The 14,356-nt window shown below is 44.4% G+C and overlaps 1 protein-coding gene across 1 annotated transcript in view; it reads right to left on the bottom strand.

Moving 5' to 3' along the window:
- Nucleotides 1–14,356, bottom strand: part of MYO18A (myosin XVIIIA) — a 538,612-nt gene that overhangs the window by 315,999 nt on the left and 208,257 nt on the right. The window contains exon 16 of the mRNA XM_075333424.1: nucleotides 12,174–12,318. Within this exon, the coding sequence (XP_075189539.1) occupies nucleotides 12,174–12,318 (145 nt within the window). The remainder of the gene's footprint in view (nucleotides 1–12,173; nucleotides 12,319–14,356) is intronic.

Here is a 14,356-nt window from a genome sequence, read left to right as displayed (position 1 = left end):
ACGAAAGTGGAGAGCTGCTCATTAATATCCATATTATTCACCGTGGACCATGGTCAAGCTCAGAGCTGTGACCCTTATTGATTGAAAATGTAATCTGCCATGAGCATTTGGAGTTACATTGCTTCCAACTCCTTGTCTAGACTATTTGGTAAGTGGCCTTCTTGAATCATTGATTGTGCCGAGCTCCTCTAAAACCTGGGGGGTGTCACCGATAAATGAGCTACGGACCTAGAGTGACGTCAAGAGATACAACATGGCTGCATTTAGGTGAATGTCAATACAGGCTTTGGGTCCTCACACCGCATCTTCGCTCTAGGTTGCTCCAGTACCCTCACTCATTATACACTTGTGCATCGTTAATATTAGAAAGTTATGCTTTGTTGACTGAAATACATGGAGGTGATAGACAACAGGCTATATTCTGTATCTCTTGATGTGCATAGATGCAGTTAATAAGATGGAAAATAAGTGTATGGAAATGTCAGAAGGGATGCCAGCTCTGGAGTGACAATACTCTTGGCAGAGAGTCTAAGAAACACAAAGATGAAAGAATATGAAGTCACCCAGACAAGGCGCAGGCATGAGAGATGAGAAACTCTGGTGTCAATACGACAATGACACAATTAAACAGCTGTCATACTGTGACCGGTACTGAGAGACCGGGCAGGAAAATAAACACATAGCGGAAGAAACAAATTCACTTAGAGGTGGATATGAAAGAAAGAATGATGAAACGTGTCTTTACCTTCATCTGCTTCTGTAATGCAACGGAGCAGCATGCAACATGCAAATAAAAACACGCAGTTAGAAAACAAACACACACACGTCTAATTGTTATGTAGTTTAGATGGTCCGAATACAAAGGCTTTCTATAAAGGGAGAGAAGAGTTTGCTGGAAAGTCAGTACAAACGCACAACCTCAACGCTCTGACCATAGGTGCTGCCAAATTACGGGATTAGATCGTGTGATCACTGCAGGATGATTGGAGATTGCTGGGCCGCCTTCCCTTACCAGGATGAAAGAGGCTCACAACTTTTTCTAGTAATTAGCATTAACTTTGTGAAAAACAAAATCTTTGGGTTTTGAGTCTCAACTGGGTATTTATTTTATTTCGTTCCCAGTTTGGATGTTCTTGCGTAAATAAATTTTAGTTTAGATGCGTCTTCACCGGACTATACTAACGAACCCTGTAGACTTTAGGCTAATGCCGACAGCATCCGCCTACACCGACAGCTTCGGCCGACACTATAATGTGTGTAGGAGATGTCCAATTTTGGACGACCAATCATTTTGTTCTTCCGGAGATAAGCTGCAAGCTGAGATGTCTGTTGGCGGCTTTCTCACGGAAAACACAAAAGAGCTTGTTTGGCTGAGCGCTCCTGATTTCTCAGAGAAAGCCGCCAACAGACAGCTCAACCCGCGGCTTATTGGCAGTCTGAAATCAGACATGCCCAATGAACACGGGAGAGAAAGCAGATATGGCTATCGGCCGATAGCCATCTGATCTAAATTTATAGCGTCAGGAGACTGTATGGTGAAAATGCATCCAAAATAGGCCATGTAGTACGTAGACACAAAGACTTCATGTACTTTGCTCCCTCAGGTGCCGTATATACAGGGTTATGTATGGGTACACGATCTCCACATATCTGATAGAGCATGCTGTAGCATGTGGATGGTCCACACAGTCTCATAAAATGTGGATCCAATATGACTGTTTACATGGGATCTTATAATACCGAATGTCCCAACAGAACTGATCCGCTGTGGACTATCTGGATCGGCAAGCTCTGCACCTAAAAACGCTGATTTTAGTTCAAAAGGGAAAATCCACAGGATAAAACGGTAAAACGGACATGGTGCGGATATAGAATTCGCACCTCGGCTCAATATTCCCAAGTGGATTTTTTTATGCTGCAAGTTTATGTAGTCAAATCTAATAGATAATATTATTTTATTATTAATTTTTATAGCGCCATTCATTCCATGGGGCTTTACAGGGAAAGACTGTATATTACTACTGTAATGTAAATTTTCTGCGATTCTGCAGCACAAAAGCGGCAATTAATTCAATAAGTGGGAACATACCATCTGGGGTCCTAAATGGACTTTAAAGGGTATCAGACAAGGTGATCAACCAGTCCTGAGGTTCTTCACAGAACCAGGAGATGATCTGGTGACCATCTGCTCCCCCGATCCTACAGTACTTTAGTTACTAATCATTTAATGTCCCCTGCCAGTAATTAGCTTTAGATTTATTACACCTCCGGTCCCCCCACGCAGTATGATGGACAAGTGCTAGATCGGCACTGACAGGAGGAGTTATAGGTGAAATAATTATGCAGCTTTCTCCGTACACAATTTTATCCAGATGGCTCCGATGTCCTCATACTGACAGATTTAGTTAATGCTTCGTTTATGTTAAAAACGAGGAGAAAGCACAAAAAGTTTCAGAAATGAACATCTCCGCACCAAAGCATAAGGAGCCTTCAACAATAGGTGAGAGGTTTAGCTCCTCGATACGTCATCTATCATCATCTTCACATTTCTCCCTAATGAGCCGTAAATAAAACCCGTATAAATAATCCTATTAATCTCTCCTGCAGCGACAGAAGTGGAGTCATACTGGATTACAATGCATCAATATCCATTTCCTCATGCACAGAGATTAGGAGATTTAGTCTACGCTTGAGTCACATTTTTTACCCTCAGCATTTTCTAACTTTGAAAAGTTGTATGTAATGAAACTAATCACCAATATGGATAGCGGTAAAATGATTTGTGGATTACTGGATCAATATCTACTTATTTCCCATCTAAAGCAGCACCTATGATCAGGAAAAATAATATATTGTTAGAACAGCTCCGCTCGATACGGATATCAACATTAGGATTGTGGTCATCACGGGAAGGAATTGGTGAGATAAGGGACACAGTGTTCAGCAGAGAACATTATCCTACAGAACTAGCGCAGGGACACGATAAATAGCTTTTTCCATATGGGTCACAGAACCCTAGAGACTCATTTTCTACTGGTGAATTACGGTACTCTTTTAAGGAATTCTCCAGTCATATGATACTGATGATCTATCGCCACGATGGGCCATGATGGGATCAAACACCCCCACTGATCAGCTGTTAATAGCCCCTCTGGTGGCCGGTTATACACAATAAATGGAGCTGCATTGCGCTGCTATGATGTACCCGTCAGCGGCCACCACGTTTAGCAGAACAACTCCCCTTCGATCTGATACTGACGAGGATACTTCATTAGTATATGATGACCGGAGAACACTTTTAAAGAAAACCTCGGACGTTTCAGAAAACTTTAGACATTGTAGGGTAACAGGTCATAGGTTATAAATCAGTGAAGATCCAGAGAGTGAAAGCACAACAGAGCAGCAGCCTCCGGAAGTGTTCAGCTCTGCTGGGCTGATTCTTGGAGAGGCCGAGAGGACGGCAGAAAAAGGGGCCAGGGGCCGGCAGAAAAAGGGGCCAGGGGCCGGCAGAAAAAGGGGCCAGGGGCCGGCAGAAAAAGGCGCCAGAGGCCGGCAGAAAAAGGCGCCAGAGGCCGGCAGAAAAAGGCGCCAGAGGCCGGCAGAAAAAGGCGCCAGAGGCCGGCAGAAAAAGGCGCCAGAGGCCGGCAGAAAAAGGCGCCAGAGGCCGGCAGAAAAAGGGGCCAGAGCCCGGCAGAAAAAGGCGCCAGAGCCCGGCAGAAAAAGGCGCCAGAGGCCGGCAGAAAAAGGCGCCAGAGGCCGGCAGAAAAAGGCGCCAGAGGCCGGCAGAAAAAGGCGCCAGAGGCCGGCAGAAAAAGGCGCCAGAGGCCGGCAGAAAAAGGGGCCAGAGCCCGGCAGAAAAAGGGGCCAGAGCCCGGCAGAAAAAGGGGCCAGAGCCCGGCAGAAAAAGGGGCCAGAGCCCGGCAGAAAAAGGGGCCAGAGCCCGGCAGAAAAAGGGGCCAGAGCCCGGCAGAAAAAGGGGCCAGAGCCCGGCAGAAAAAGGGGCCAGAGCCCGGCAGAAAAAGGGGCCAGAGCCCAGCAGAGAAAAAGGGCCAGAGCCCAGCAGAGAAAAAGGGCCAGAGCCCAGCAGAGAAAAAGGGCCAGAGCCCAGCAGAGAAAAAGGGCCAGAGCCCAGCAGAGAAAAAGGGCCAGAGCCCAGCAGAGAAAAAGGGCCAGAGCCCAGCAGAGAAAAAGGGCCAGAGCCCAGCAGAGAAAAAGGGCCAGAGCCCAGCAGAGAAAAAGGGCTAGAGCCCAGCAGAGAAAAGCAGAAAGCACAGCACGCCAAAAAGGTACAGCTCAGCTGTACAGTTCTGACCCTTCTTTATAGCAATAAGCAAAGGTATGAAAGCCTAGTCCCTTCTAAAACTACTAATATATTTATGAAAGATCAGAAACTTTAACCAGCTGAGGAAGGGGATCATTCTGGGACCTCATGAGCTCTGTTTTCCGGCTCTATTAGTATATCTAAAATGGCTGACCAGATGTTCCCACAGTCCTCTGAACCACAATTCAACCCAGAGGAAAGCGAACACATGCTCAGCACAAAGTTTCCTAATGGGTAAGAATATGGGCGGCACAAATGGAACCAAAAATTCTTCATATCTGATTGGAGCTGTTCTGTAATATACACAACACATTGCACTGACGCATGCACTACACAGTACACATAAGGACAAGCTGAAGATTTTCATCTAGCTTTACAAATATATATATATATATATATATATATATATATATATATATATATATATATATATATATATATATATATATATATATATATATATATATATCAGACTTTGTTAATATGGTTATTTCATGTGATCGGTCATGGAAAAAATGCACTAGTACATTTCTTATATTTCTCTTATTCACAATGTTTTAAGACATGATAGGGTAATAAATCATGCGTGTAGCGTGAAGAAAAGCATGCATTCAAGTTAATATGTGCACTCGAGAAAATGATCCGGACATAGGCAAGAAGATGATGGCCGACCAGCTATCCTGAATTAGAAGCTTCATAATGTTTAGTTAGTAAAAGAGTGGCACCAACTGGCTCCATGGAGCATAAACCGTCCAAGAACAGCTGCTACAACAAGATGGTGTCATAAAGCTGCTATTATAGAAAGCAACAGCTTTACTGAAATGTCTAGATATAAATGGCTTAGTTAGGCCAAAAAAAATAAAAAAAAAATCTACCACTAAAGTGCGCACATGACACAGCATATGCATGGCCTGCATATTTTGCTTTTTACAACTTGCTAGAGAACTGAACTCATGGACGGTCCGTCTACACTTGTGTTTTTATTTGATCCCCAAATCAGACATTTTAGTAGTAGCCCCTTTCATCAGGACTTTCAACCATGTAAAAAAAATATATATATTTTTATTTTACATTCAGCAAAAAGTAATGAAAGTGTAGTTTCTGCTCACACAAAGCTTGGCTCAGCCTGCCCTCTAGTGGTTAAAAATAAAAAAAGCAGGTAAACATTACAGTTTGGGTTTTTTTGACAAATTAATGCAATTCTACGTAAAGCGGATCTAGGATCCGATTTTACTATGTAAAATCTCATGGACGTGATGAGACTGAGGTCTTTATCCAGGTCTAAAAAGCTACGTAATCCCTTTTTTTAATTTATTTCTTTTTAAAGTCTCCCTGCTTTATATTACAAATAGCATTTTTGGAGTACAAGGCCAGCTGGACACTCAAAATGCACATTACAATAGAGCTCTTGGACCTGATAACTGTGTAATAGACCAGGCTCATCACGCACAAGAGAAATATTTTTTAAAGGGACCCTGTCAGGTCCAATATGCATCCAGAACCACGTGCAGTTCTGGGTGCATATTGCTAATTTCTGCCTAACCTTCCCAGCATCTAGTATCATAGATACAGGGATCTTTAGAAAAAGAAATGATCCTTTATGATATGCTAATGAGTGCAGGGACTAGTCGCAAGGGCGTCATTTCCCCAACTAGTCCGCCCTCTTAGCATGTTAGCATGCCCACAGGGATGTACTAACAAGCTATTCAGTGCCCAGCGCCATCGGCGTTGACGCGCATACCTATGTCCATTGTCACCGCCTCAGAAGCTAGATTTAAAGCTCAGTGCGCATTTTCAGACCTCTCTAAAGCCAGGTTACACACACCTAGCTTCATAGTGCGCGTGACCGGAAGTGCCAATACATCTGATCATGCGCACGGACCTTAAACCCCGAGTCTGCGGCGGTGACATTGGACACAGATACGTGTGTTACCACAGATAACGCTGGGCAATGGGGATTGAATAGCATCTTAGCACGCCCCACTGGGCATGCCAACATGCTAGGAGAGCAGACTAATCAGAAGAAATAGCGCCCTTACGACTAGTCCCTGTGCTCATTAGCAAATCATAAAGGATCTTTAGAAATACCTTTTCTATAGATCTCTTTATCTATGTTAGTGTATACAGGGACAGTTAGGCAGGGATTAGCAATATGCACCCAGCACTGCTCGTAGACCTGACAGGTTCCCTTTAGTGTATACATTTTGTGAAATCTAGTGGCAGATCCACTCTATTCTTCAAGCGGAAGCTGGGTAAACATATAGCTGGGATGATTTAGGAAAACCTGCACTTGCAGGGGTTGGACCAGATGGCCTGTGAGGTCCCGTCCAACTCCAAAATTCTGACTCTGAGTTTTAGTACATCCTGGTCACAAGATGGCCATTCCCAGTTTGTGTATGACAGGACAGGGTTTGTTTGTGTGTTGGCACATAACTGGGGCTGTGTGTAAAGGAGGCTGATGACCGCTCTCTCCTCACTATATATATCTGCTATAGCAGAAGAGGGCTGGCTCAGGAGGTCACATGAGAAGTCAGCCAGCCCCCTTCATACACAGCGCACTCCTGGGTAAAGGTCCTGTCAAAACCAGTGTCTGGAGCTTGGAGTTGACAAAAAGGGGTCAAATGCAATAAACAGTAGATTTCCTTTTTGCTGGACAACCCCGTTAACATCCTTTATAACACTTAGGGGCACTTTGCACACTACGTCATCGCAAGCCGATGCTGCGATGCCGTGCGTGATAGTCCCCGCCCCCGTCGCAGCTGCGATATCATGGTGATAGCTGCTGTAGCAAACATTATCGCTATGGCAGCTTCACATGCACTTACCTGCCCTGCGACGTCGCTCTGGCCGGCAACCCGCCTCCTTATTAACACTAGAACTACTGGACTCGTGACACCTATATAGAAATACATGGTGCAAAGTAGTCAAAATGACTACCTCAGTAGTTCTAGTGTTAAGAGGGCGGGTCGTGCGGCATCATAGCGACATCACACGGCAGGTGGCCAATAGAAGCGGAGGGGCGGAGATGAGCGGGACGTAAACATCCCGCCCACCTCCTTCCTTCCACATTGCGGCCGGGACGCAGGTAGGAGATGTTCCTCGCTCCTGCGGCTTCACACACAGCGATGTGTGCTGCCGCAGGAACGAGGAACAACATAGTAACATCGGTCATTCCCAATTCAAAGAAATGACCGAGGCTACACCGATGATACGATTACGACGCTTTTGCGGTCGTTAATCGTATCAAAAATTCTTTACACACTATGATATCGCCTGCGACGCCGGATGTGCGTCACTTTCAATTTGACCCCACCGACATCGCAGCTGCGATGTCGTAGTGTGCAAAGTGCCCCTTAGCCTATTGCACTTCTCAAAAAAGTGTAACCTACAAGAGCCCAAGCTGAAAAATGACAGGCTCCAAACCAAACTGGCCGCTTACTGAAATACTGCCCATTGAGCTTTGTATAAGGCGATTCTATGCACGCCACTATTTAATTCCTGAATTTCTGGTTTAGGGAAGGAAAATACAAATCTGTTCAGAGGTGCATGGAGATAATACTGTGGTAGCGTGAAGGTGATGGAGTGGTGCAGGTGACAAGCCATTCTTATGAGGCTGGACGTGGCTTTATATCCAGGGCTCAGTGCCTGGTTGGAATCAGTCATGCTCCATGCTATACACAGAGGCAGGATGTGATCCGCAGCTGGAAAATGGCAAAGAAATGCACACGAGAGAAACCAAATAGAGACACAAACTCGGCAAAAATCAAACCAAGTTACCCAGGTCATCTACATCTGAAACTGCAGGGGAAGGGAAGGTTATACACAGGTTATTCACTGCAGACACAAACCGCTTTATAGCATCCGCCGCACTGTTATTATGGCATCAGAGAAGGGTCAATAATAGGAAAAAGCCATCATAAGGTGTGCCAAGAAGGACGGAGCCATCACAAAGCCCTATGGCAACATGAGTGCATCTTATCATATGTTCTATATGTCTAGGGCATTCCAACACTATCGGTCAGTGACACGGCTGCCATGTTATACAGCCATTATCATCATGTAAACGGTCAGTGCTGCCCTCAGTCCTCAGGAGCATGGGCATACAGTCATAGCCGAAAGTGTTGGCACCCTTGACATTGTTTCAGGAAATTAAGTATTTCCACCCAGAAAATGATTAATTGTTAGGTGCTGGATATAAGAAAGGGTATCATGCCGCGCTACCGCCAATGAAAAGATTTGTTGATGGATAATAATATTTTTATTCTCTAGGTCGACGCGTTTCTGGGATCAAGTCCCCTTCTTCAGGACCAAGAAATTCAACAAAAAATGTATTTTGTTGAATTTCTTGGTCGTGAGGAAGGGGACTTGATCCCAGAAACTCGTCGACCTAGAGAATAAAAATATTATAATCAATCAACAAATTGATTATATTTTTATTCTCTAGGTCGACGAGTTTCTAGGATCAAGTCCCCTTCCTCACGACCAAGAAATTCAACAGAAAACATTTTTTGTTGAATTACTTGGTCCTGAAAAAGGGGACTTGATCCCAGATACACGTCGACCTAGAGAATAAAAATATTATAATCAATCAACAAATCTTTTCATTGGCGGTAGCGCGGCTTGATACCCTTTCTTATATCCAGCACCTAACAACTAACCAACGTGGGGCTGCAGCAACCGCCATTATATCTTATGCGCCCATAGGGGTTGTGCCTTTCACAACCCTACCAGGTGAGTGTTACTCCTAACACACCGTGCCTTTTAATCTGGTAAAACCCCATTGCGCTCTCTATTCTTACAGCCCCAGAAAATGATTGCGATCACACATGTTTCGTTATACATGTTTAAGTCCAATTTGCCTATTTCTATCTGGTTGGGTTTTTTGTGTCCAATACACACAAAGAAAATAAATGTGTATATACAAAACATGGGTAAGTGCAATAATTTTCTGGGAGAAATACTTCATTTTCTGGAACAATCTTAAGGGTGCCAACACTTCCGGACAGGACTTTTTATGGACAGATCTTTAATAGAGTCCCATTACAAGCTCCAAACATTCCTTTGTATACCTTCAAATTTATACACAGATATATAGGCCCCGATTCAAAGCAAATTTGCCAAAATGCTGTTGGAAACTGCTTTAAAAAGTTGCAAAACTTTAACGCTACTTGAAGTGTTTTCATGCCGGTTTCTCCTAGCTACGCAAAAACTGGCATAGCGGAGATGCAACAGGGGCGTGGTAGGACGTGAAACCACACTTTGTCTAATTCATGACAAGATGTGGCAGTCCTTACACCAGAACTCTAACCCCAAAAGTGACTTGTGTAAGAGGCGCACGACACTCATCAGACGCTCCTGATTAATGAAGAGGAGGGCTCAGTCCATCACCGCCCCTCATCAAAACTGGCTACAAAACTGCTGGTCTTGATAAATCGGGGCCAAAGAGTTTTACCGATTTTTAGTAAAGATTTGGAAATGGCAATAAATTGTGATGTGCTGGGAACGTGTAAGCACCTTTATTGGGCACCCTGCACTCTGCAGAGCTCATGGACAGCTTGTGGCTTTTATAGGTAATTGATGGACATGGCTATTTATTTATCCAGATGACCAAAGTGGTCACATGAGTCATCCATTCTGCTTTCACTGCTGTCCTCACTTAAGCTGGGTTCACACATAGCGACAACGACGTTGCTGCTACGTCACCATTTTCTGTGACGCAGCGACGTCCCATCGCTGTCGCGGTGTGTGACATCCAACAACGACCTGGCCCCTGCTGTGAGGTCACCGCTCGTTGCTGAATGTCCTGCTTCATTTTCTGCTCGTTGCTCTCCCGCTGTGAAGCACACATCGCTGTGTGTGACAGCAAGAAAGCGACAAACTGAAGCGAGCAGGGAGCAGGAGCCGGCGTCTGGCAGCCTGCGGTAAGCTGAAACCACGGTAAATATCGGGTAAACAAGGGAATACCTTTCCTTGGTTACCCCATATTTACCTTTGTTACCAGCGTCCGCCGCTCTCACGCTGCCAGTGCCGGCTCCCTGTTCCCTGCACACAGCCAGAGTACACATCGGGAAATAAGCAAAGGTTTTCTTATTAACCCGATGTGTACTGTGGCTATGAGTGCAGGGAGCCAGCGCTAAGCGGTGTGCGCTTGTAACCAAGGTAAATATCGGGTAACCAGAGAAGCACTTTGGTTGGTTACCCGATATTTACCTTAGTTACCAAGCGCAGCATCGCTTCTACAGTGACGTGTGTCGTTATGATCGCTGCTGCGTCTGCTGTGTTTGACAGGTAAGCAGCGATCATAACAACGACTTACAAGATTGCTGTTGCGTCACAGAAAATGGTGACGTAACAGCGACGTCGTTGTTGCTGTCGCTATGTGTGAACCCAGCTTTAGACAAAGGCACAGAAAACCCTGTATTTATCAAATCACTGGACATTAAAGGCCCCATACACAATAGACTAATGTTGGCTGAACCTGCCTATATCAATGGGTTCAGCAAACAATCTAATGTGCATGGAGCCCTGACCGACAGATGTTTGTTGGGGAACATAAGGGTCGGGCATGTCCAATTTCATATTGTTAATCCTTTTTTGTCAAAGGAATAAGCCGGTTCATAGAGAACGTGGTAGTGCTTGGCAGAGAAAGTCCCCCTGTATGGGAGAGTCAGGCGATATAGCTGCCCATCAAATCATTTGGCCAACCATTACCTAATGTGTACTGGGGGAAACGAGGAAACAGTCAAACAAACAAAGTCTCTATATCATTCATTGTATGCAAACAAAGATCACATTGTCTGTAACAAATCAATGATGACCAGCATTAGCACAGCAGTGGGGTGCTATATAGGTGCTTACATTTTCTCTAGCACAACATCAAGCTTTGCCAGTTTCCTATTTACATAAAATGGACCGCCCCTTTAATAGAGTCCACTTGGTTTCTTTTCTAGAGAAAGTCTTGAAAGGACGAAAATCCAGTTTCATGGTGTGTAGATAGAATTGAAATGTATTGAAAGTCGATCCAAAAGTAAAATAAAGACATCAATGTCAACAGAAAGATTAAAAAAAGAACTACGCGTTTTGAATAACAGACATTCTAAATCGGGATTAAGAAGGTTATCATTTGAAACGCGTAGCTTTTACATTTTTGTAATCTGTTTTACCTTTGGATAGACTTTCAATAAATTTCTATTCTATCCACACATCGTGAAGCTGGATTTTCGTCCCTTCAAGACTGTCTCCACATTTACCATTGGTTCCTTTGCTCCGGAGCGCTGGTTTGAGTGTCAGCTGGACGTTTTCTTTTTTCCCCACTGTACATCACTGCCCTTCATTCATTATCATATTGCTCTCAATCCTATACAAAGCATTCATCTTCTGATATTGCAGAATTTAGCAGCCTCGACACTTTAGCAGCTTTAATTCAAGTCCCAACTATAAAGTTTCTTCTAGTTATCAAAGCGTCTTCCTTGATCCATTGTCAACTTAATAATAGGCTGCTGGCTTGTCTTTTATGTAAGTGAAGCTCTCAGTGTGTAAAATAGCCGCGCTCATTGTGGGGCTTCCCTCCGGCCTAAGCGGCAGCCCTCGTTTATTACAATGTGGCCTACATCATACACTTATCTGCATGCAGTACATAGGCACGCCAGGAATACAACTAGACTCATCATTTCTCAACCCTGTGTGTGGCTATAGGTTATTAGCTAAATTTCCATACCCATTATGCCTGCTAACATAAGTGTGTCTACAATGACTGGGCTCATTTTACAAATGTGCTGCGTTTACGAGATTACATTATTGGAACAGATGTCGTATCCGTATTCTGCCATCCGACGAGGACAAATATTCATACCTTTGGTGGCTCCAGCTGATCCCAGGTGGTAAATTGCTGCAAGTATTAACCAAAAGGCCTTTTGCTCCTCAGCGGAGATGCCCAGGATCTTCATAGCTGCCTGCAGTTTGCTGAACAGCTGTGCCGACTTCTGCTTGTCTTCACCCTGTACAAAACATTGAATATGGATCCTGGAGACTTCAGAAGGAAAAGGACAGCAGGTACATCAGGAAGGCGCAGACAATTTTATTACTAGATATTAGATGCCGGCATGGCTCAGCGGATTCTGTATTTAGGTGTGGATATTTAATCTCTCAGTATACAACATGTGCAGCCCATTATACCCATATCATCCTTATGATTCGTTAATATATGATTCTAATTAGGGGATTTTAATGAAAGGTCTGAATTAATGTAAAGAATAGAATAAGCTACGGCATTCGATTAGGACCATGGCGATGTTTCCAGTAAAAGAAGCCGCCCTGCAGACGGATTCTGGTTACTGTAATCTCATATACTGCGGCTTTTATTCTGTAGACTGATCTGTGGATTTGCTGTAGCCACACAGTGATGGATCGGGTGATTTCCAATAGCATTTTATTACGGGACTGTCACTTATGCAATTGTATAAAACTTTTTTGTTTGCAAAGGCTGAGGTTCTTAATAAAGTCCAAGACTTCACATGAATCCTTAAGGCCACGACTCACTAAACAACATCGCTAGCAACATCGCTGTTACATCACAAAAGTCGTGCCTCAGCAGCGATGTTGCTAGCGATGTTGCTTAGTGTGACATCCAGCAACAACCTGGCCCCTGCTGTGAGGTCGTTGGTTGTTGCTGAATGTCCTGGGCCATTTTTTAGTTGTTGCTCTCCCGCTGTGAAGCACAGATCACTGTGTGTGACAGCGACAGAGCAACAACTAAATGTGCAGGCAGCAGGAGCCGGCTTCTGCAGACGCTGGTAACCAATGTAAATATCGGGTAACCAAGAAGCCCTTACCTTGGTTACCCGATATTTACCTTCGTTTCCAGCGTCCGCCGCTCTCACGCTGCCAGTGCCGGCTCCTGCTCTGTGCACACATAGCCAGACTACTTTAATTACCTGATGTGTACTCTGGCTAGGAGTGCAGGGAGCCAGCGCTAAGCGGTGTGCGCTGGTAACCAAGGTAAATATCGGGTTGGTTACCCGATATTTACCTTCGTTACCAAGCGCAGCATCGCTTCCACGCGTCGCTGCTGGCTGGGGGCTGGTCACTGGTTGCTGGTGAGATCTGCCTGTGTGACAGCTCACCAGCAACCCGTGTAGTGACGCTCCAGCGATCCCTGCCAGGTCAGGTTGCTGGTGGGATCACTGGAGCGTCGCTTAAGGTACTGTCACACATAACGAGATTGCTAGCGAGATCGCAGATGAGTCACCATTTTGGTGACGCAGTAGCGATCCCGTTAGTGATCTTGTTATGTGTGACATCTACCAGCGATCAGGCCCCTGCTGTGAGATCACTAATCGTTGCAGAATGGTCCAGGTTCATTTTCTTCAAAGCCGATGTCCTGCTGGGCAGGACACATCGCTGTGTGACACTGTGTGACAGGGTCACAGTGACTGCTGAGATCGTTATACAGGTCGCTACTGTGACCTGTATTGTTCCTGCATCGCTGGTAAGATCTGACTGTGTGACATCTCACCTGCGACCTCCCAGCGACTTACCTGCGATCCCTATCAGGTCGCATCGTTTTCGGGATCGCTGGTAAGTCGTTGTGTGTGACTGGGCCTTTAGTGTGACAGTACCTTTAAAGTCTTTCACACTTATGCTCTTATGTTCCATTTTTGAGGATTAGTTAGATTCATCAATGTCACGATGCGTTCAGATGGACTTGCTGGTTTCCATCAGCATCAGTCTTTTCAAACGATAATAGAAACATAACAGTCTGCGTTGTTTTACCTGTCTGAAAAGACAATGTCGGGAACACAAAGCACAGATCAGCTCTACTTGAACTGTGATTGTGTCATAATCAGTGTGTACAGGACCTTAAAATGTGTTTGTGAACTACTAGAGAATTCCTGCCTAATCAATTCAGGACCCCAGGTTAAAAATATATATATATATATATATATATAATATAGAGATATATATATATATATATATATATATATATATATATATATATATATATATATATATATATATTATATATATATATAGTAT

The sequence above is a fragment of the Anomaloglossus baeobatrachus genome, chromosome 2 (genome assembly GCF_048569485.1).
Source record: "Anomaloglossus baeobatrachus isolate aAnoBae1 chromosome 2, aAnoBae1.hap1, whole genome shotgun sequence".
NCBI lineage: Eukaryota > Metazoa > Chordata > Amphibia > Anura > Aromobatidae > Anomaloglossus > Anomaloglossus baeobatrachus.
This window is presented reverse-complemented; position numbering and strand designations above follow the sequence as displayed.